Source organism: Crocodylus porosus, unplaced genomic scaffold (genome assembly GCF_001723895.1).
Source record: "Crocodylus porosus isolate Cpor-Errol unplaced genomic scaffold, CroPor_comp1, whole genome shotgun sequence".
In the NCBI taxonomy this organism is placed as follows: Eukaryota; Metazoa; Chordata; order Crocodylia; family Crocodylidae; genus Crocodylus; species Crocodylus porosus.
Window position 1 is genome coordinate 22,316,745 of NW_017728915.1, and position 25,000 is coordinate 22,341,744.

General features: G+C 38.5%; 1 protein-coding gene across 2 annotated transcripts in view; it reads right to left on the bottom strand.

The window, feature by feature from the left end:
- Positions 1-5,255: 5,255 nt before the first annotated feature.
- TSHZ3 (teashirt zinc finger homeobox 3) overlaps positions 5,256-25,000 on the bottom strand; it is a 71,612-nt gene continuing 51,867 nt past the window's right edge. For both annotated transcript variants that reach the window (XM_019535816.1, XM_019535815.1), the window contains one exon: positions 5,256-10,100. In XM_019535816.1, the coding sequence (XP_019391361.1) occupies positions 6,901-10,100 (3,200 nt within the window). In that variant the 3' untranslated portion in view covers positions 5,256-6,900. The remainder of the gene's footprint in view (positions 10,101-25,000) is intronic.

The window sequence follows — 25,000 nt, forward strand, 5'->3', positions numbered from 1 at the left end:
AAAAAAAAAAAAAAAAAAAAAAGCTGAGAATATGACTCTGCTTCCTGACACACCTACCGCATTTTCCCTCACTGCACAGGTTTCAATCAGGGGATATTCCTCAGGCTTCTCTCACCATTTAAGAATTAAATTAGATTTATTTTTTTTTTATAAAATCCTCTGGCTTCCCCCCACCCCCAAGAAGTGCTCCAATTAAAAAGAAGTTCATTTTCAAGTAATTTCATTTCACTTGGCTAGAAAGGTCACTAACTCACAATTATGATGGCTATAAACATGTCCCTCGATTCCTACCATGCAAAAATGAATGTGATATGCTAAAGCTTAATCAAGAAGTATTTTCCATTGTTAATTTATACTCAAGTTAAAAAGTTACCATCTCACCATTTATTTTTTGGACAGACGAAGAAGACAGACACTATCCTCTCCCCAAGGAGCAGTGTCTGGCTGACAGGTCTAATACAGGCCTTCCCCCAGTGCCAAATCATTTGAAATTCATTTCTCTTGTGACAAAAGCCCTAAATTTCTGGTATCAAAATATAAGAACCCAGAAAATTAGCCTACTATTGTATTACCAAATCCCCTCACCACATAGAAAGTTTCAATGTCACAGAGCAGGAACGTGCATCTTCATTGCTATCTGACTGTAGTGAGATGAGTGGCAGATAATCATCTTAGCTCAGTTATGGAAGACTCACTTGCTATATCTGAAGAGTTGGCCCACTGTGTATTAAAAATACAGAATTCTTATAAAAATTATTTTTTTTAATCTGCCTCAATCCAAAACAGTTTATCGTAAAGCAACTGTCCCTTAAAGCTGGATTGCTGAATGTTCTGCTATATTGTTACTATAAAAAACTCAGTTTATGGTGGGCTCAGGTTGCTAATTTTTTTTTAATAGGACTTTGAACACAATGTTTATAAAAAAAATGAACCTAAAATGCTAGAATGAAGGATAGTCAGATTTGCATGCAGCTAAATATATATCATATGCATCTCAGTTCCATATTTTGGTTACACACCAGGGTGTATGTATGTACAGAGCTAATGGTGTAATCACACCATCATCTATCTCAAAATGCACATCTAAATCTGACTCTCTTAAAAGATTATTTAACCAGAAGTGCATTTCCAGTTATACATAAGGAAAAGAATATACAGTGAACTAAGGAACAGCTGTTTGAAACATTAAATATGTCCCAGGTAACTGGTGCAATTATTCAGAAAAGATGAGGAAGGAAAAATTAAAAAAAAGGAAAAAGAAAAGAAAAGATAATCCTACCACCTAAACTGTGGGTTCAGTATACAAAAAGCCACCTTACATGTGCAGAAACTAAGTTTTAATACTACAGTCACCACCACAATACGTGAGCAACAGTGTTTAATTTATGTATGCATTAGCCAGGCTGTCAATAAAACAATTTAATTACTGTTTTTCTTGTGCGGCTTTTTATACTAAACCCCTTTTTATACTAAACACTGGTAAAATTATCACCTAGTACCAGGACCTGGAAACATATGTTAGCCTTACTGTATATCTCAACATCTTGAAGCTAGATTCCTTATGCATTAATAAAAAATTCTGCTTCTATTGATACAAGATCCCCAATTCTTCATACAAAACTCCTTCTTTGGTAAAATTGGCTTCAACATGCACAAGTTTTTACCCAAGAGAAGGCTGCAATATCAAGTTAAGATATAGATAAGATTTTCATTACTGTAGGAGAGTTCCTGAAAACTGAACTGTATTGACTGACTGTTCCCAGGTTACCACACCCTGAACTACATACAGAACCTCTTCTGTGCTCAGATGACAGAAGGATAATTACGTCTTGTACACTCATTTACCTACAGCAGGTCAACCAAGGGCTGGAAGGCACAACTTGGCATGAAGTCCCAGGAGAGGAGAATGTACTAGTTTGGTTCAGCCAAGGAAGATTATATGTGTTTACTAATAATACCCTAAGGAAATACAGGTTAGTGTTTCTATTATGAAAAGAATAACTGTCCAGTCAAGTATAAATGGTGATTTCACTGCTTGCCAAAAAAAACAAAAACAAAAAAGGCTAGCTACAATAACTTTTAAAAAGGTGAATAACTTTGGAACCTCCTTTTTTGATTTTACAACCATTCCTTGTATTAAAAGGATAGACTAATTTCAGTTTCATTGAATAGTGCAGGTAACAGAATATGGAACAAAATACTAGCAAGTTCTAAGAATGAAAAACGACTTGGATGAATATAGAAAAAAATAATTGTAATATTTTGATGTTTTTTCTCAGAAACTTATAAAGCTTTCTGGAGCCATGGTTTAAAATGCAAAATATATTAAATTTAGCTCTATTACCAGTCATGTTATTTCCTCCTGTATTACACAGATTCACTTTATTAATTTTCTGTTGCAGCTGAAATAAAGCCTTACAGAATTAAAGGTTCTTTTTCTTTCATTGTACATGTGTATAATTTCTTTTTTTAAATCTCAACATACAAATAGCCCAAAACCTTTGCTGCCAGGACATGTACAGACAGATCTGTTTCTTATTTTTAAAACATCAGTTATTTTACAGTTTAGGGACAGCCATATTAAAATGCAATAGACAGCAATCCCAATATTGTGAATATGAAGTTTTTAAATAATGCTAATCTGTCTTGCTTTGGTTAGGAAATTGCATTGTAGTGTGCACCGTGAAAGCAACTCTATAATTAGAAATTGATGCCAAAAGAAAATATAATGAAGATGCTAGAGAGATTTAGGTTCTAGTAATAGTTCCTCATACTAACTTAGAAGTAATATTTCAGTTAATTATAGATTTATTGCTGCCTAAAACTTAAAGATACATGCACTGATATTTTTGCTAAATGTTGACTCCACTGAACAGCTCTCTAAGATCTGGCATATTGATTTCTTGTTGTGAAGTGAGCTGTTCAAGCTCCATTTAAGATTTTCATCTTGCATGTAGCCCTGAGCACATCATAGCACCATAAATTAGTTAAATTGCACATTTATCACAAATGTTATTTTAAGATACTGCGTAAATGTGATGGCTGGAAGATATACAGTCTGCTGCAACAAGCCACTACTTGGGTGGGGTTAGACCAGGGTCACCTTTATACACCTGTGATTTAAAGCCCTTCCCACCCCATCAGAATTTCATTTAAAACTCTTTCTTGGGGCATTGTGTTTTCTCTGTCACTTGATCTGCATATTTCTAAAACTAGGTAAAACATCAAGTGCTAAGCAAAGCTAGGGATTCGAAAGAAGTTTCAAATCCTGTATATGTACCGCCATTTCTAATAGAAAAAAAAAGATATGTGAACACAGGTAGTTTGGCGATTTGGTTAGCACTAGTAGTGGCTATGCCAATACTGTACCAGTGAATAGGGAGAAAAAGGAGATCACATTCTGAGCCACCAATTCTCTAAATGCTTTTCCATGTGAAATCAGACCAGTCTTCAAGCTTCTAAGGCGCAAACTAAACTTTATTTGAATAATTATGGGACATGCCAAATTGACTAGCCGAGCAATTGCAAGGTTCCAGACTTTTAAAAAAAATGAAGTAGTAATTGGTACTGCACGCTAATATATATGGCTGCTGTCTGCATTTTTGTAAAAGTCACTCCTTTCCACTGCATATTGACACGCCACTACTCAGCTCCACACCCGGGTCATCACAAATTAGGACAGGTTGCATGTTTGGTATTTAATGCTCACAATTGCTATATCCCATTTCAATTGTGAAAATGAGTAGAACAAATATTACAAGGGACCAAGCAGTTCATTAGTCCTGTTTACACTCCCACCCAAATCATAGAGAGCACATTTTGCATAAAGTGCTATTTATTAATGCCATTACAAAGTCAACAGTGCCTTCTAACACTCAAAGGGTTGTCAAAGTATGCAAGTGATCTGCTAATCTCACAACTAGTGATTTTTTTTAATCCCATGTTCTATTTAACTGTTATAGTTTTCAAGAAGGAAAGCCATGCTCAAGAAGTAAAGATTCCAGCTTCAGTTAAACTAAGATAATCGCAAAAATGAAGACAGCTTCAAGTGTTGCTTCAGGGAAGACCTGAGCTCTAGACTGAAGGGGTTACTTTGTCTAAATAGGTGAGAGAATACCATTGAGGTGACAGAGCTAAGCAGCAGAATTAAGTGGAGGAGTTTTGTCATTGCTTTGAACTGAGACCATTAGGATCTGAACCGAGACCTCAGAACATAAATGACTTTCAAATCAGATGTAAATGGTGAGCCAAAAGAGAAAAAATTCCAGAGCTGTGGTACTGGACGTGATTTTTGTTAGTCACAGGGTCTGTTACCCAGAAGAAGTGCTCTTAAAAGAAACAGCTGGGTTGCCTACAGCGTAGAAGAAATTATACCAACCTTTTCAATTTAAAAGAAAAAGGAAAAAAAAAAAAGAAAAAGAAATCATGTGCATGTAACTAGTCACTTAAAACAAAAAGAGACTGATTTTTTTTTAAATTGCATATATTCACTTCTTGTATTTAGAAGCCTATATATGTACTTGGGATATATTTCTTATAATACTGGTTTGCTTTCTGCATACGCATTTCTAGTCTGTAAGTCCATCGGACCCAGGAAAGCAATACTTTACGAATCAAACTACTTTACAGATCAAAATTTTGTTTTCAGTATTTTTGTTGGGGTGATTTGTCAAGGCCAGTAAAGTCTGCCATTATCTTACAAAATCTTATGTTTGTGTGCATTTTCTTCGCATGTGTTTATGCATTCTCCTTTTCTCTCTTGCTATCTGTTTTGAATTTTGAGCAATAGCAGATATGGCCAAAAGTAGAACCACTTTGAAGTCACAAAGTTTGAGCCATCAGTCTCAGCCATCTCTTCCTGTCACCTGAAAATTCACAGTAGATGGAGGAGGACGGTCTAATCCATGAAGTACCTACTAGTACAACTTGCAGACTCTATCCAGGATATTCAAGAGGAATGTGGTTAAGTATCACTATCTGACTGGGTCTGAATATACAGCACAGCAAAGCATCTATTTGCTTTGCCACACACGTTGCATATAAACTCCCTTCTTTACAGTCAATCTTACCTGATGTTTAAAGAGGAGTTATAACATTCATTTATCTTTTCTGGGGAAAAATTTTGTTAATGCAGCCTTTGAATAAGTGCTACCCTGCTCTTTAAATGCGAAAGTTCACTAAAACTCCAGTGATTTATGTGCAGCTTTTGACTGCCAGCACCTGGCAGATGAAGAAACCTACTCAAGCTTCAGTCATAAACAGATAGCATACAATTTAATTTTAATGTGCTCGTTAGTCGTAGCACATTCCAGACATAATTGTGAACGCAACACAAAATTATAGCAAAAAGACAATTTTAATGCTGCTGTAGAAAAAAAGGTTATATGAAGAGTCATATAATGGTGCTTCATTGTCAACAACAAAACAGGGCACAGAGTGCATTACAGTGTCTGTGCTGTTTACATGCCAATATTTTATACATAGATTCTCATATGGTGTCAGCTGTCAGTTACTTCTGCAAATTAACTGCCAAAAATGGAGACGAACAGAATCACTTAGTGTGCTGGTAACCACGGGTTACCTTTCATATGCCTAAAGATAAAGCTGCAGTATGGAATCTTGGGAGAATAATTAGGCAGAACAAAACAGAAAGTTACCAATTGAAATAAAAAGGCATTCTACAATATGAAATAACAACCAAGAGCGCTTATAAATAAGTAAAAGAGGTTATATCACAGAATGCCTCATAACTTTTAAGCAAAGTATTACAGTACAAACATTTTAAAGGCTTTATCAATGTTTAGGAAATACAGTACAAGTTTTTCAAATAGATTTAACCCTTTGAGCACTGAGTTTATTTTGAATTTCTCTCTTTTTTATTTTATTTTATTTTATTTTATTTTTTTTTACTAATAAATACCTTTAAAAGTCATGTTGTGCAAAATAGTTATAATGCATGCCAAGGATGCAGTCCGTGGCTTCTGTTATTTCAGACAGTTTAAAAACAAATGACAGCGATACTAATAAATATGTATAATTTAAACATGAACCTCTATCAATATAGATGTACTGTATAGCAAAACAAAACAAAACATACTTTGCTTTAAGAATAATGTTTCTGAATACTTTATAAATGCTATCTGTGGTATCTTTCATATAATTTACAATGTTTGAATGTTGAAAGAAAACCCTTTGATCTAGAAAAGAAATATACACTATATATAGGTACAGCTGTATACCTGGGGGATATCAGGTATAAAAAACACTGTTGCTAAAAATGCAGAAGAAAAAGAAATGGCATTAACCACAATCACATTTTCCATAAGAGATTTTGAAATCTATACAATATATACATCTATGTTTCAATGTGAAAATAATATTTTTAAATTTCAAGGTGTGATACACCTCTGCATAAATGGAGGTTCATATTAGTAATTAGAACTAAGCTGGTAAGGGTCTTAAAAAACATAGGCATACATTTTTACCAAATTAATGCAAAAGTGCTTCAAAGTACTCAGAGGGCTAAAGATTATAGGGTGAGAAATACCAGCACACTTAGGTCACATGAAAAAAGTGCACCAGAATTAGTTATAAATGCTTAATTAAACTGTCTGTTAATGCATGCAGCTTGATGCATCAGAGGGATGCACAGCAACTAAATCCAATTTACACAAAGTTCCAAACACTTACCACTGCATTTTAACCTTCATATTTTACCAGTAACAACAGCTGATTATGCACCTCTATTTAAACACTGTACAGTTATACAAAACAGTTCAGCCCAGAGTTACTCTCTGGAGTTAAAATAAGAACATGTGCCAAGAACTAAACAGTAGCTTTAAGGCGTCTTTGACAGTGTTCCTCAAAGCAAATTACAGTTATTTTAATCAAAAGCAAATGCTACTGCTTCTCTAACTCCGAAACATACAGAAGATGATCCTCTGGTGACTTCCCATGTGTTTTACTAAGATGAAGTTTAACAGCATGCTTGCTTGCAAAAGTCCTGTTACAAAGTTTACACTGATAGGAAGTTCCAATTTCTTCCTCTGGAGATGATGTCACCAGTTTTTCAGATGGTGACTTTGCTTGTGCTATCTGATTGTTAATCTGTTCATTGGACAGTTTGGACAAGTCTCTTAACCTGAAACCTAGATGTGATTCAAGGTGACTGATATAAGTTGAGGGAGTTCTGATCTGTGAAGCACAGTCATTACAAAAGAACACTGGATGCCCAGTGTCCAAATTTTTAAGGAACTTAGTTCCCCCGGTCCTTCGGAGCTGGTATTTCACATTGGCTAGCCAGTGGCTAATGGTGGTCATTGAGAGTCCCGTAAACCTGGAAATGTGCATTCTTTCTTGAGGGCTCAAGTCTGACATGATGTATTTCCCCTCTGATGTCTGCCGCAAACTGGCTGCAAACTGGGCCTGCAGAATGAGCAAGTGCTGAGGGTTCCAGTTAGACTGACGTCCCTTCCTTTTCTGAGCTGGTGTGCTCTCTTCTGGTTCTTCTATTGTGGTACCATCAATGTCAGATTTCTCAGATATGCTGGAAGGTGTGGAAGATTTTGATGTGTGACTTTCTGTCAGGTTCTTCAGCATATCAGATATATCTGACAAGGCATTCTCGCGTAGCGGTGAGTTTGACATGAATGACACGACTGCAGATGTCTTTGCTGTTGTCACTGTAGATGAAGAAGATGCAGAAGATGTCGATGTAGATGACAAAAGCGCTGAACCCAAAGAGCAGCTTTTGTCACTCTTGCCTTTCGTCAAATCTATGGGTTGGTCATTGTTGACATGATAAAAATAACGGTCTAAGTGGTCTGGTTTTTTGGACTGTAAAGGTGGGGTGGCCACGGCAGCCTTTTCTGCCAAACTGTTGCTCATTTTAAAAAGCATGCTCATTGGATCCAAAGCAGGTAAAGATGGCTTTGCTGCCTTTCCAAGATGAATGTTCATGACAGACTGCAGTGCACTTAATGGATTTACAAATGGCTGTTCAGGAGGGTGATCGGTGATAATAGCTGTGCTGCTGCTTAAAACACTTACAATTGACTTTACAGGCTCTTTACCATTTTCCACTGGTTCTACAGTTGGGCTATCCTTGCAACTATCCCTCTGAGGGACTGGACTGCTCTGTTGGCTTTTAAAACCACTGTCACTGGGGGCCTCCATCTTGAGGGGTTCACTAACTTCACTGCTGCATGGCGAAGGTGTTGCACGTTTCATTGGAGAAAGCTTTCCTTCCGGTTCTTTCATTTTCTCTTCAACTTTAGCCACTTTCTCAGTGACTTTCTTGACCAGTTCTTCCATGGCATGAAAGTTTGTTTTTGGCACAGGTGAGGTCTGACTGCTTGGTGGCGACACAAGCGGCTGGTTTTTAGTTGGTGACACTATTTCATTGTTTCCAAACACAGGTTTTAAGGGTGTACTTTTTCCAGATGAACCCAGCGACAGCTTCATCATGTTAGGAAGCTGGTAGGCAGCATGAATACTTGGGTAGCCACCCCAGCTCGGTGTGCCATTCTGGGCTTTGTTTATAGCTGACGTCACTGTGTTTTCTAGAGACTTTAAGATATCTAGACCCCCTTTGGGACTCTCTTCCAGATCATTTTCAGTCAAGTAGTGGTATTTGGAAGAGATATCATACTTTTCCTCCTCTTCACTTGACTTCTCCTTATCTTTCATTTTGTCATCAGTGATGCCTCTCTCTTTATCTACTTCTTTTTTAACTTCAACATTTAATTTGGGGGAGACACTAGAAGGTGTATTGGAAGGAGATGTAAAAGTGGTGGCAGCTAGTGGGACAGACTGTACCTTTTCATCTACTAAGGATGTTATCGTTGGCGTTGCTGGGGCTTCTATAATTGGCTTCCCCTTCTTCATGGCAGAGTTGGTGACTTTTATAAAATGTCCTGTCACCATCATGTGGGCAGTGAGTTCTTGCAGAGTATCATGCGAACTTCCACATTCCATGCATTTGAGAATTTGAGATTTTCTTGCTTCAAAATGCCAGGCATAGCTGGCACCGTTCTGGTGACCATAACGATTATTTGGTGTGATGTAAGGATTGGAATTTTTTTGTAGTGCATCGTTGGTGTCAGAGATTGTTGCTTTTGGCGTTCCACCTGTGGAGTCTGGAGAACTTGGAAGCTCAAGCTCCAATGATGCTTTCTTTCTAGTAGCTGGGATAATTTTTGCTGCTACAGGTGTAACAGGCTCTTTCAGAGGCACTTTTTGGTAGTGTTTTGTTTTGATCATGTGAACACTCAAGTCCTGAAGAGATTCAAATGAATGGCCGCAGTACATACACTTTAATACTTTCTGGGCATCTTCCTTCCCTTCCATTTCCAGCAGAGAACGTTTACGAGGTTTGGACCACCTTTTAGGGTTATTGTTATCAGTTTCATGGTTGTCATCTCGATAATGTCCTGTCTCATTCATGTGCACTGTTAATTCCACTAAAGTATCATAGGCAGCGCTGCAGTCTTTACAACGAAATTTACTGGCTCCTGTAAATATCGAGCCGTAAAGCTTACTACTTTGTCTGTACAATTGAACTGTGCTAAAAAGACTTGGTTCAGGAAGAATTCTGCTCTGAGAAACTTGCTGCAGTGTTTTTGCCATGGCAGTCTGATGCCAGTCAAAGCTGCCACTGCCACAACTGCTGCTGCTGCTGCTGCTACTGCTACTACTACCATTGTTTTTTTCTGACGTTGGCTGGTGGAGATTCAAATTGAGATTGGACCAGTAGGAATTGGAGAGAAAGTTGTTATATACCGCTTTCATTTGTTCTAAGCTATCAGATACAGTCGAATCTTCAAGTGGTATGGAAACCTCCTTGCTCTCCTCCTCGTTTTTGATAGAGCTGCTCTCAAAGTCTGCCATTCGGTCACTTGTCTCACTGATGTGAGATTCACTGTCCATTTCATGGCTAGAAAATTCAGCAGCTGGAGAATTTTGATAGCTCTGGCAGTTCTTACTGAAGTCTTTTTCTGGGCACGCATACTTTGCTGAAGGCTCCCCATCCACTGCATTTTCATCGGGTTCCACGTCTTCCTCCACCAGAGCTGCTGCCTTCAGTTCGTCTGAAACATAGGCTATCATAGGAAAAAGAATATATAAGAGTTAGTGACTGTTGCCCATGTTTTATATCAACTGCTTAAATGTTTCAGCCAAAGAACTGCATTTATTTGTAAAATTAAACAGTTAAAATTTAGTGTTTCTTCAGAGCAAGAAAAAAAATCTGCTCTTCAAACATAATTTGCCACCTTATTCTTCTCAAGGGGCAACAGCTTGAAATTAAAACTAAATTTGAAATTAATGAAGCACATTCTGGAGGTGGCATTCATTTCTAAAGTAATAAATTACTTGTATCAACCTCAGAGACAGCAGTTCCTGTCTGTCAATTAATATGTCTTATGCTTCTCCTACCCCTAATGCATTTCTTAACAGACAGATTCACAATTTAAATTAAGCAAGCATTTTTTACTCATTACATTTTTGAGCCTCAATCTTTAATAAATATAAAGTACAAAAAACATCAATAAAATTCCTACAAAGTAAAAAAAAAAGACTTCAATTACAACAAATTAAAACCAAGATTTATTTTTTTGGAGGGGGTGGAAAAGCAGGTGATTCAAAATCCTGAAATAACTTGCTAACAGTGATTCAAGGATATTCATTATAGAGGTACAAATGGCCCATTCACATTCAAACATACTTCTCTCCTCAGCATGAAAGCCCGTGCAGAATTATGTCAGGAGCAAGTTCAAGAAAATTGGTATGCTGTTCTCATTCTTGCTGTATAAATATATACAAGACCTTCCAGTGGACCTTACAAATGTCAAAGTGTTTGCTCTTTAGACTACTTTGTCAATATTTACTCAGCATAAACTACACGGGCACCCAACAGGGATCCTGCCTTTTATTTTATTTTTTAAGTAATGCAACTGATGATGTAAATCTAACATGCTCTTCCTGAATAGGATAGTTGGGAACTGACTAGCTTTATATTAAATTTTTCACAGTGGTACTCTGCGTGCATTTTACATATACGCGTCACCTCTTTAAAAAATAAATTTATGAAAGCATTGAGAAAGAGAGATCATTCATTGATCACAGTGACCCATCACTTTACAATGCAATAAGCTAAAGATAACTGAGATGCCAGAAATATATAAATATCATTAACAGGAATTTTTTTTTTTTTAAATAGAAGTACCTGAGAGCTTACTAGCTCCATACCATCATACCAATATACAACTGAAAAAAAAATATTTGTAGTAAGCTTCAATGGTGGAAGGCACTTGGCTTTTGGCCTTGACTTTTACAACATTTGCAATGTGCGGGTATCTGGCTTAGCACACCACAGCTCAGCATATTAAATAATCTAGTCAGGTTATAGAATACAATATATATTGAGGAAACAAACCAGAGCATTTGAAAAAATTACCATATCATTTAGATACCATTCATAACTTTTCACACATCTTTTCAGGATTTTTGTGTCATATGTTAACAGAAAACCACTAAATCTTAACGTAATGATGAAACTGGACTTCTAGTTTTGGACAGAATATGCTTCATCCAGTTGGGAAGTATAAAAAATTCATCACTGCCCTTTAACATGGATGAGTTTTAGCAAACTTTCTTCCAAGTGTATAAAGGTGTAATCTGGCATTTAGAGTACAAGTTAAACCTTTGGAAGTGTACACATATCAAGCCAGAACAACAACAAATTTTACCCGTGTATTATAGTGCAGACTATTTTTCTAGCTGTGGAAATCCAACCAGCGGGTGATCCTACATCTAGTATGGTTTTATTGAAAAACTAAATTAAGGTAAAACAAAGCCTGATTAAAAACACATATCCTATCTGAAAACCTGTATTTTAAAATGTTAAAATACAAGCTTCAGATCTAAAGAAAATAGAATTCCTCTCTATTTTCCTATTGTTTTCACCATTTTGAAATAATATAATCAATGGCAAGGATTCTTTAATCATCATTTATATTGCAGCCATGGCTACAGGTTGTAATCAAGATCTGGGACCGTTCTTTTAGGCACTACATAACCACTTGCAAAGGGGCAATTCCAAAGCACTTGCAGTCTAATAAGGTATACTTTATTTAATGCTTTCATTCCATTATGGAATAGGACAAACTGTCTTTTATTTTATTATTTGCATCATAGTATTTCTTGTCTATAATTACTTATCCCAGAAGAACAAAGGAGTATAAACCCTTGTCTAAAATAAGAAAGTGAAAATAATGATGGATAATGCTTGAGCAACAGGTACTGTTCAACAATGGTCACTGTTGAAGAACGGAGGCTCCATGGTTCCTGTCATAAAGGGGAACTTTGCCAGAAATATCATAATCCTTTCCTGTGGGATCCATTTGTGAAAAGTTTTCCTTTAAAATTTCCACCCCCTTGTTTACCTTCCCAACCTGTGAGATTACAGCCTTGTTCTGGAATAAGGAAAATGGGTGGCTATTTAACGCAACACATGGAAAGAAGTCATTTTTACACTTGCCCATTCCAGGGAAACACTAAGCTTTGCTTCCCTGTATTCACTGAAAGCTGTGCATTCACTCTCAAAACTGTGCATGCCAACAAGCAGGGGTCACCGCTTGGAAATCAGTGACACTACTTGTGGGAGTGGGATCTCGTGCTCATTATTGTGAACAAGAACCATGAACGTAGCCCGTGATTAGTGGTGTTCCCTGCATCTCTGTTTCTCTTACTACTGAAACTTTGTGATCTTTGTTTGGACTGAAACACTTGTATTGTCGTATTCATAGTTTTTAAGAGAGTGACTTTTTCATTAGGTGAAAACCTTCAGCATGCAGCTCATTTAAATTTAAATCTATTTAACTTTCATGCTTTCTTTGCCCTTTCCACCAGCTATCAAGCATATTTGCGTGCTAACCAGGAGCTGCCTCCTCCATAACTCTCTTCTTCTTCCTAAACAGAAGTCAGGAAGCCAAGTCTGTGACACTGCAGCCTTTGATCCAGACACGCACGTAATACGTCCCAGACCAGAGTAACAGATTTAACACGGCAGCTTGCAACCTTGATAAACTAATTCCACTACAATGTGGAATATAAGGGGGTGGGGGAGAGGGGCACGGAGGGGGGGAAGCGTGCACCTTTACACCTACCAGGAATCTATCTGAAACCATTACAGTGAGTCAGTACAACTGTCCAGGAGAGAGGAAAAATGGGGAAAAACTTCATCCCGGTTCCCTCAACTAGAGTCCTCCCTCATGCATAGTATGAGGTTGCCCGTGAGAATGACAAAACCGGAGCGGATTCTCAACCATGATCATCCCAAACCAACTGGAGTTTGCACCAGTAGTTTTCTGTGGCTCTTAACTCTGGTTTGTACACAGGCCCCAATGACCTACTTACTCTTGATCTGCACAGGGTACTAAAGGGGAGTTACAACAGACTTTATCAGGAGTTTTTTCCCTGTTACTCATGGTCCCAGCGAACCGTCATACCCTACTGGGCTGCTATGGGGAAGATACAAGCTGAACCCAAAACGGGGCCATCTCAGACAATGAAAAAATCTTCAGTGCCTCCTAGGAAAACCCACAGCACCCTCGGAGATCCAGCCAGGCAGCGACGTGCAGACAGGTAGAAACGGCTCTGTGGTGGGTCAGATAGTTGTGCGCACCTAGCAGCAGCTTGTTACCCCCAAAGGATACAGGAGGCTACTGGCATCTGCAACTCTCCTCACATTGGCCAGCCGGCGCCTTGTAGCTTTCTCAGAACTTCCCTCCTTTCCCAGCCCCCCGGCCATGTTCACAAGGGAGTGGAAGCAGGCTGCAAGGCTACTGTTGGAAGCCCCATCTGGAAGCAAGAAGCTGCCAATCCCTCGCCTGTTCAACTGAGCTCTACAACACTGCTTAGCAAACTGCAAGACTATAAGCAAAGATTACACTACATGGCAATAGCAAACAAAAGGATGCAATGGAAAGATCATTTGTGCAAATTAGTATCTGCAAGAGGAGCAAAGGGACTATCGGCAGCTGTTGGTAAAATTCTGCCTTCCCAGGGGCGTCCAGGAGGTGAAAGACCCTCTCTAAGCTGGATTACCTCCTCTACTATATCTTCTCACTTGCTTTTTATTGAAAAACTCTCGATTTTGCTGGTTTTAAAATGTAAAATACATGTCTGAAACAGCAGGAGAGCTGGGCAACCGTTCTCTAATGCCAATGCCGCAACAGCAGAGTGTAAGGGGCGGGGGGACCCTTAAAGTCCAAAAAGTTAATAGGAACTGAAATGAAAGAAATTACATGTTTCTGTGGGGTATTTTCCACATTAATAAAAGAAAAACTTTGCACAAAAGTTTTCAATTTACATCTTGTGGGGGTAGGGGACTCACTTGAGGCTGTCTGCAAACCCAAATAACGCAATGATTGTGACAGGCTGCTTGCCAAAAAGTAGAAAATGGGTTTGTATAGAAAATAAGGACACCGAAAGGATTCAGAAAATCATCCTGGGTACTGTTAGAGAGAGGTCAAAAACATACAGCTCCCTCATTAATATTTATTAGAATTATTAACTAAACCACTAGGTAAAAATTAAATTAATACCTTTAATATAAATACATAACAGTAAGCTGTAGTATAATGTAATTCATTTCCATACAAGGGGGAATTACCTTCATAACAGAGCTATGGATCATTTCTTTACTAGTGGAAATAAACTGTGCTATATCACTTCCCAGAATGATCTGTACATAACACATATTGTATATACACAGATATAGTCTCATACATTCTCCATACATACACCAGAGATGCCATTACAAAGCCTGCATATGTACCGAATAGAAATATCCTACAAAAATGGAAAGTTACTGTGCAGCTAAACCAAAGCGTTTATTATCAGTATTTTTTTTCCTGAGGGCCTAAGCCAAGTTCAGTGCTGGTCTAAATGGGTACAACTCTGCTGGAGCCAAGGGATTGAATCCACTGATGCCAATATCCTTTCCATATAGTACTGACGTGACACTTCCTGCATCCCTTTCACTAACATGGTCAGAAACACCGGATTTAGTTTGTATGAAAAGATCATAATACAAACCAATCTAGTTTTCACTTTACTCCACTATTTATTTCCTTATACTGCAAAAGGCCATATGATACTATTTTGATTTAGATCATGGACATTTTTCATTTCAGCAGTTTTACAATGTCTTGTTTCAATGTTGTGACTGTTTCTTCTCTTAGGCTATGTGTAGACGAACCGAGACGCGTGTGTGCATGACACTTTAAAAGGCTAAATGCTTTTGCACCTCTTTACTGGTGTCGGTGTTTGCACGCCTCGGCGGTGTATTGCGCATTAATTCCAGCTACTGTAGGAAATTTGGCAGTGTAATGCACCTTAAGTGACTCCTTTGAGGAGTTTTAGTTTGCTGCCCCTACAGTCATGGAGCAAAGCACCGGGCCCCGTGCAGCTCCATGGCTCTGCAGGAAGCCCTGCAGGCAGCCTGGCAGCAGCCTGGGAAAGCATCTCCGCCCAAGAAAAGCAGTGAGCCCCTGATCTTCCTTTTTTCCCCCCTGGAGCCTGCCTGCCTGAGCTGTGCAGGGGCCCAGTGCTTCCCTCCACAGCTGTGCTACCCCCTGGGACCGCCCGAGCTGGGTACCCCTGGGGGGGACCTGCCACTGCCACAGAGGGAAGCACCAGCCCCACCAGGGACCTCTCCGCCTGCCGGCAGCTCGCCCTCCCCTCCCCACCAGAGAGGCAGGTAAATCAGTAGGGCGTGACACAGGGGTTTAATTGGCCCTAAACTGAAACAGTGTTTTTTAAAACCCACTGCTTCAGTTTAGGGCCCCTGTTTCATCTATACATGCCCTTAGATGTTGTTTACTCAAGCAATCTTACAGTTCAGGATAAAGGCCTTTTTTATCTAGATAAGCAGAATTTTTTTGTTTAAAAAAAAGTTGAAACATCAAACCTTGTTTTTAATGACTTGAGAATATTTCAAAACCAACCACCTCCCATGAAATATTTTGTTTCAACAAATGGGACTTAAGTTTAATGAACAATCCCATATGATTTCTAATCATTCACCATTCAAGATATACAGTTTAATGCATCTTATATGTGCACTACATTTTCCATCGTATTTAAATGCATCTTGCAGAAGTTTCCAAGGGCTTAAAAATGGAAACAAACAGGTTACATTTTACAATTAAAAAGAGAAGACAAAAGAAAGGGTTAGGACGTGATACAATCATGATCAGCCTTCCTATTGCTTCGCTTTGGAGTCCTTAGACATCCATAAACTAAGCTGATGTGGTCGGTTCTTCAAACTGAGATCCAATTAAAGAGTAACCGCACTAAAATGTTATTTTGCACCTAAATTCCAAATCAGGCATATGTAATGAGTGTTCATTGCAAGGTATAATTTTCTGCTCTTCTGTTAGTACATACCTAAGAAAAAGTGAAGAGCAAAGGGAACAATAATTCAGAGGTTAGGGAAAGGGAGGCTTTCACCTCCAGAGCACAGCACCAGACCAAATCTAGTCCAGGTTGAAAAATGATCATGTCTGATGGATGTTTGGCAACACTGAGGAAATGAGGTGGCATCTTTAGTCCCGTTCCTTGCAACTGTGTATTACCACCACAAAAAAATAAAATCCATCACAACTGCTATTTTCAACACTAAACAAGCAAGAGATACTGAAATGCTTCCTTCAGCCTAGAGTTTATGCCTCCTAGCGGAGTTGAAATACTCTTGGGGGTGCCGTGGGGATTGCCACTGCCCATGCTATACCAATTATTTGGATTAAAAAGAGGACCCCAAATTTGTCATCAAGGCAGCACCATTTACTACGTGCTATGGCTGCTTACAGACATAACCACCCCCCACCCCCCTCAAAACGGTGCTTTATTTTAAACTGTGTGCCCCCACACTGAGCCTAGCACATGCCCAGAAGAGGCACTGCATTAGCCTCACCTGCCTCACCCAGCATCTGTACAGATCAGACACTTCAGTGGGGCTTTTAGACTGAATCAGCTTTAGATAAAAGCACCAAAAAGCCCCGCTGAAGCACCCAATCTATATAGACGCTGCAGAGCCGAGTTGAGCTAATGGGGGCTTCCTCCAGTAAAGCATGTTTTTATTTTTCCCCTCATGTCTGCCAGTGCAATGTGTTTTTATTAATCATTTTCCCCTTAAACCACAACATCACTCTCCTTAGAAATAGGCTAACTCTCAGGTAATCTATAAAGAACACCTAAGAAGTGTAGGGCCGCAATTAGATTATTCTGAGGCAAGATATGACACAGTTTATGGATAAGGGGAAGAAACAAGATAGCCAACAGTAAATTGTGAAATACAAAGATGATTGGATTTGGATTAAGCTGCTGAACTTTGCTTGCAATATTAAAAACAGGGGTAAGAAAAAAACTGATTCAGTGGATAGAGGTAGTTAGAAACATAATGCAAATGAGAACACATAAGAGTTACAATTCTCTTTCTAGATAATCTCCTCTCTAACTGCCAACTGTGTTTGTTGGAAGAAAAGCTACATACATTTACCCACAATGTGGGGAATTTTTACACAGTGATAGGCTGATTATTCATATGTAACAGCTTGCATTTGAGATTTCATAAGGGGCAATGTGTCACGGAACTGTTATCTCCCCAATTTGGATTAAGCTGCTCATAGATAGGATCACACTGACTCCTCACTGTGATCCTATCTACGAGACTGAAATTTGGGGTGGCCAGCCTTATTTACAATAGTGCCAAAATAAATGGAGAATGACAATGCTCTCTTTATACAAGCATGGCAACACTGATTAACCAGCACTTTGAGCAGGACATTATTCTTGGTTAGAGAGGTCAGAGGTGCTGCTTCATAGGGGCAGAACTGTCTGGTGCTGGAGCAAAATGTTTTTTCCAAGGGGAGAGGTCAGTGCTTCTCTTGCATGTCGGCTGGAGTCGCTGGTCCCTTTCAGTAGAATAAGACTCTATTCCAAGATTGATTATTCTGCCCACTGGCAAGGTCAAGAATATTAATTTTGAACATGTTAATTTGATGTAATGTGCATGATTAATGCTTGTTTAGTTTGAGATTTTTTTGTGTTAATACATCTACAGCCTCTTCATGCCAATAATAATGTGGTATTAAGTTATTGGGGATCACACTGTGACTGCATGAGACAGCATGCCAATGTAATGGGTAGCTATCATTAGGCACCAGAAACTTTGAAGTGTATTTGTCTTTGTTTCTTTGCTGAAAATACGGCAGCTGTCTAATACACAGCGCTCAGAAATAGGCCACAGGAAGCTCACCAGCTGCTCTAATCCAGCATCCTGTACTGGTTTTAAATTTGGAGTAACTTCAGTGAGCTCAAATCAACTGCAAGTGTTAAAGAATAGGTTTGCATAGATCCAAATGCACAGGCAATAGATGATAAAGAGAAATGCAGTTTGGACAGCCTAAATAGAAAGCAAAGTAAACCTACACTAAGCACCTTATTCTTAGGTCACTGGTACTCCACGCTTACTGACTTCTGGTGTAGTTTAAGTGAGATACAGCTCAGGTTCAATAAATTTACACCTGGCAACTGCTGGTAACTCCTCCTTGGAAACCATGCGTTTTTGGATCACATGTCTAACAAGAGACGAGGCAAAAAAAAAAAAAAAATCCCAAACCAGGATTTGGATTAGTATCCAATTCCAGGTACTAATTCTGTTGATAAGGCAGACATTCAACTTTCTGAAACCAAATATTGTTTAAATTTCTGGTGACTTTGCAAACTTCTCATACATACAATTTCCTCAATCACAATTTATTTCCTCATTGCAAATTATACTAAATACCTTTAATACACACCAGAAAAAATGCTGTCATCATGCAAGATTAATTTTAATAGTAATTTGGTCCTTTTAAACATCACCCTCCCCCATTTCAAGGAGCTCAGGAGCTTAAGAAAGCATTAATATATTATTCTTCACAGCGTCCCTATGGAATAGATACTCAGTAGATGGGGGAAATGGAGGCATAAAGAATATAGGTGATTTATCTAGGGTCCTATAGGAAACCCAGGAATAGAAAACCCAGAACTCTTGAATTAGCCTGTAAATTAGTTTCTATAATGATGAGAGAGACAACATACAGAAGTAGCCTAGGCTCTTGAGCTGGAAGTCATAGCTTTTGATCCTAAACTTCCTCTGTTTATGTTTATGTACATCAGTGTACCATGCATAATTGAAAATAATTGAGAGTTTTAAGCTTAAATAATTATTAAGGATCAAATTCTCCAGTGTAGAACCCACAGGTGCACAAATTGGGCAAAGCCCAGAGTCTGTGCCTACAAATCTCCTCTGAGGCAAGCTGCTGTGATTCAACAAAAGCAGAATCTGCATACTGCCAGCGATCTTCATTTGGCAGCAGGGAACGTGGGAATGAGACAAACGGAGGCATTACCTGAACTCGCCCACAAACAGCTTTCTGCTCTCAGCAGTGAGAGGAAGTTGCGGGAAACTGTGAAGCATTTTTTCTAAGTCAGTAGAGTAAGAAGAGTCACACGATGGATCGCACCTCTGTCATGCGCAAAGCTGAGCTTTGCCCTGGTTTCTCTGCGGTCAACCTCACCAGGGTTTTCCTGAGCTCTCCTAAAATTGCCCCATGTGAGATCTGACTCCACATCTGTCCTACAGGGTGAGCAGTGTCTCAGTGCCTCATGTCAACCTTTTTTTCTAGGTATTGGTTTGTTAAGACATGCTTGCATAAAGAGTTTAGCCTTTCTTGCCCTTTTCTACAACCTGCTACTGTCCTGTGTACCAGAAGAATCAAAGAAACTTCAGCATCATGTACATCATATGCCTCCTGCTTGACCCGCTGAAGAAACTGCACGGTGGAGACTCGGCAGTCCCTCTGTTCCTCTGAGCACAGGGAGACACGTTCTTTCTCCCCCTTCTGCAGTCTGTGCAAGGGTTGGGAGAACAAAGGTTCCCCACTTCATCCGTTTACTACACGCACAAACTGGTCCTTTATGATCAGGGCTAGTGAGGCAAATAAAAATTATTTTTTTGTGAACATGTATCCAGATTCTGAATTGCTATTTAGTTTGAGCACATTTATACCCCTTTTTGTTCTCATGTCATGAGTATTCATACAAATACTTCCCAACAGACACATTATTGGGGAATGTTGGTACTTTGTAAAAGTACACCTATTTGCAAATAGTTATTCACAGCTCAGTGTAGCTAATCATCATCTCTACCCCTGTTTGTAATGTTTTACAGGTCAGTTAACCAATTATGAAGCAGGAACAAGACCAGGTGTTTTACACGGGAATTTAAAAATGGTAAATTATGAATCACTGAAGTCAACAGTTCAGAAACAACCCACAGTCTGAAATAATGTTCACATAAACTGAACAATGATGATTGACAAATAAATTAGTGACATTCAGAGTCTATTTGCAGACATTTGTACAACAGAAGAGAAGATTTTTTTTGTATAAATTATTCATTATAATGATGCAACCAACTCAAAGGAAGACACAATTCCAGCTTCGTAAGAATGAACTGCTCAACACAAATGGAAGTCATTTGCCCACACAAGGGAACAAGAACAGACCACTCGATTTTACACCTCAACCCTTTTTAAGTTGGACCTGAATACCAGTACATATTTCTGGGTTCTTCTGATGCAAAAGCTACCTGTTTCTTTTGACCTGGCAAAAATATCCATCACAATCCTCAGGAAACACAAATCCATCTGGAAAAAGGTGTTGCTAACAGCACACGGTTAAGTACATGCTTCACCAAGCTCTTTAGACAAACTGATGCTAAACCACACAGTGACACAACTCCCTGCTCAGTATCAGCATTTGGGCGGCATCTCTTAATCACTGAGAAGCACACAGGGCATTCAACAAACTAATACGAGATTCACAGCCAACTCCAGGATAAGCAGGCATGAGCATAAAAGTTCTCAATATGGCTCTAATAGCTCTTAATTATTATAATCCTTCACTAAGCAAACAGATGTTGTAAGGGAACTTTAGTTTCTTCAAATGCAGTAATCAAACCATTCTGCTTCTGCCCTCCCCCTTCTCAGCAAATGCTTTGTATAGTGGAGTGGAAATAGCAAATGCAGTGACAAAATGACCATTTTAATTGTCACGGAAATCTGTTTCTGAACTGAAAGGATGCTCCCCCAATTTCTCTATACAAGGCTATTCTTGTATTATGATTATTTAGATTTTCTGAGGATATTATGAAAAAAATGAACACATTAACACACAGTGGTCTTCCTGCATCTCTGCTTATATTTAATATGTACGTATCTTTCCGCTTTTGTAATGACCAGAACAGCACCCTTGTGTTTGTTTACAATCAGACTAATGCTAGCATAGGTCTCTGGAGGGGTAGTATACCCTTCATGGTAAATTTAAATACTCAAGTATACAATAATGTTTCTATCTAAAATGCTTCAAAATATTATGGTTGGAGTCTAGAAGCCATGGTAATAGATTATTTTAAGTGGTCATGGCTGCTCAAAGTAATTGAAATGTATTGGCTAATTTTTTTCCATATATTAAAAGACCTTCAACTTGATTCTTTCATTCCTTGTAAAATCAAAATTTCAGCAAAAGTCATTCACGTGGTGGCTTTTGGTGCAGAACATACTTATAAGCTGTATGCAATTGTGTAATACAATTAAAGGATGTCTATACACGTGCTCTGACACGTTCTAATGAGAACACATTGTAGCAGACTCGATGAATCATCAATTAATAGCATCATGTGCAAGTCCCCATGGATTTAAAAATGGCTGCTGGGACACTTTAGCTAAAGGTCATCCACTGAGATTTAGTTAAAGCATCCTGTGGCCATTTTCAAATATGCAGGGGCTTAATACACATGACACTGCAGTGGTTTAATTACAGCAGCCCTCTAGGAAGTGCTCTGATTGAAATGCCTCCCTTCACACCCTTGAGCACATGTATAAGCACCCAGAATGCTCAATTTTTTAAAAACTACTGTATTTTCACCCATTGTAAGCAAACCTTTATTTACTATGATGCACCTCTAAGAGCGACAACACAACCATAGGCCAAAGCCTTATGCCCTTTCACAGTTTTCTTCAGTCCTCCTCTGTAATAATAGTGCACTAGAACTAAGAACTGAGTGAAGACTGCAGGATTTACCTCTAAGAAAAGGGACTTCCATTTTGTTTCCTATCATACAGCAAAGAAACATGCTGAACATTTCACTGATGGGCTAATCATGCTAGATACTGTTACGTAAATGGGTCTCTGCGTGGTATTAGGTATTTAACTGTAATGATTGAAGTGTGTTGGTCTAGCTGGGTTTCTCTGTAAAACAAAACTAAAATAATGTGTTCAGTACAAAAGGTTCACCCATTCCTAAACAGGAAAACTTGAGAAGTAAAAGGGGAGGGGATTGAAATGTCTCTTCCATCTACCAATGAAACTCTTGTCATTTTTTAAAAGCTGCTGTTATGGTACAGTGTGAATAGTTTATAGTCACAATTGTGAACATTTAATGTCACATAAGAAGAGACACTTGTCAAGTGCCTTTCCCTTACAAGCACCCTCATCATGACCTGTGTTAATGAAGTTAATTGAATTTAAGATCAATAATGGTTAATTATTGCAATTTGACATTCTGAGATAAATGGCTTTAAGACAGAGAAATGTGTGTGTATGTGAATTCTCTCCAAAGAAGGTGAACACATTACAGCCTAAGAGGGATCACACAGTCCTTCCATTGATCCTGGTACAAATCTGATCGACCTAATCCTCTGATGAATGTGGGCTTTTCACAGCTACAAGTAAATGTTCTACAAGACTACTCTAACCCTTGTCACTGACCAAATCTATATGAGCTGTACACTAGAAATCTATTGAGATAGATTAAAGAACTGCTGTAGAAACAAGAGATGCTTCAATAAAGATGAAGGTTTATTATATTGACTATTAATGTTACATATTGTATGTAATTATGAATGCTCACAGATCACAACAGTTTAATTTTGGTCATTTAGATGTAAATGATTTTAATTGAGCAATAATATTAAAGAATGAAAACATGGTTAAAATCCCAGTCACCAGAACAGATCTGATAGGTTATGTGCAAGTAGCTAGTAAGTAGGAGATTATAAAATTATCCTTACAATGTGCAAAAAATAGGATTACCATAGATTCAGGTTAGTATTTATTTCATAAAAGCTGTACTCACCATACTATATTTAGATTTTTTATAAGTTTACTTGCACAATAGTTCCCCAACAGGAACACATTTTTTCAAATGTGTTAGTAATGATACTCTTACATGCATACTGAACAAGTTAAATGACCACTTACAAGATTTATAATGACAAAGTAAATGTTGTCAAGGAAAAAGTATTACTGATTGCAGAGCGCTGACAATAAAAAGCCGCTGAAGAGTTCTGTCAAAATGTAAGATTATGCAAAAACACTATTGAGAACACTGCTAATCATCTGCTCTTGTCAATTACTTGAAGGGTATCTGACAGCATATTTACATTAAACACAGTTCAGTAGCAAAATCCTTAATGCTGTATCAGAATATTTTTATTACCATTAGCAATCCTTTAAAAAGTCCTGTTACAGTGCTATGGCAGTAATGATGCAATATCTATGTCTATATCAGGTAGATACATCCATCTCATAACATTTAAAACAACATGATTAAATAATATATATGAGAAAGATGCAAATGATATTTGATCTATATGCACTGAATGCAGCCAATTTTTGAGTAAGTTTAAATGAACCACTAGTCTTTGTCTGCGAGGTTTCTCAAACTCACCCACTGACCGTGTCTCTGCACCATCCTACAATGAACGGTCTTTGCAAGTACCCAATTATACTAAATCTTGGATTCCAACTCGGAATTCTGTAGCTTTCTGAAGAGTTACATCAGCTGACAACAGTTTTCAGCTGTAGCAGAAACTCAAGTGAGTTATGTCCATCTCAGACTTTTGATTCCTCTCCTGTAACATGCAGAAATAAATTAAATATAACTTTGTTGAACTGCACATCTGAACCCTCCTATCTTTTGGATTGGCTTTCATCAGGAAATGGATAATAAAAAAATATAACTAAACCTGAGGGAGACATGCAATACCTTCAGACAGGTATTAAAAGTGAAAACAGCACAAGTGAGAGAGCTATCATAGAGATGGAATTCACTGTGGTCTAGCTCAGAACAGGAAAGTAGGCCATCCTGACCTTACCCACAGGATGGTTTTGAAGTGCAGTTAATGTTACTAAAGTGCTTAGAGCTCTTCAGGTGTAAAAGTACTCAGTATGGTTATTGTCTACATGGTATGAGACAGTGCTGTGCACCGACACCCAAGCCAGCTCTGCATCTGCACTAGCTCTCAAACCACAGGCACCCAGTAACCTGCACTTGCACAACACTGAGCCCAGGCTAGTCAGTGCTAGTTCTCACCAGAGTCTCACTTTATGTTCCATGAGAATGTGGCATAAAACTGGGGGAGTCACTATGGGTGCCAACGGCCAATCACTTCTACCACCAACTGTAGGGGTCACCTTGTGGGTAAAAAGGGGCTCATCTCAACTATACACAACTCCACCAATCATCCATTGGGGAGAATTTAGCTCTTTTTCTATATAATTAGTAATCAGCATGATTGCTTATTGTTTGTACTGCAGTTGCACCAGAAACCCCAGTCAGAGACCAGGAACTTTCTGTGCTAGTTGCTGTACAAACCAAACCAACACAATTCCCACTCCAGACAGCTAATAACTAAGTATGCAAACATACATACATGGGTACACACATGTAGACACGTATGCCTATTTCCTCTTCACTTGTTTTTTTAACTACTCTTGGACCTAAATATGCATCGCTATTTCTAGTCAAAGAGCTGCCAAGGTCCAGTCTAGCAACACCATTTAATGATGTCTGTACATCTCAGGCCTCATCATTCCCCCTTCTTTC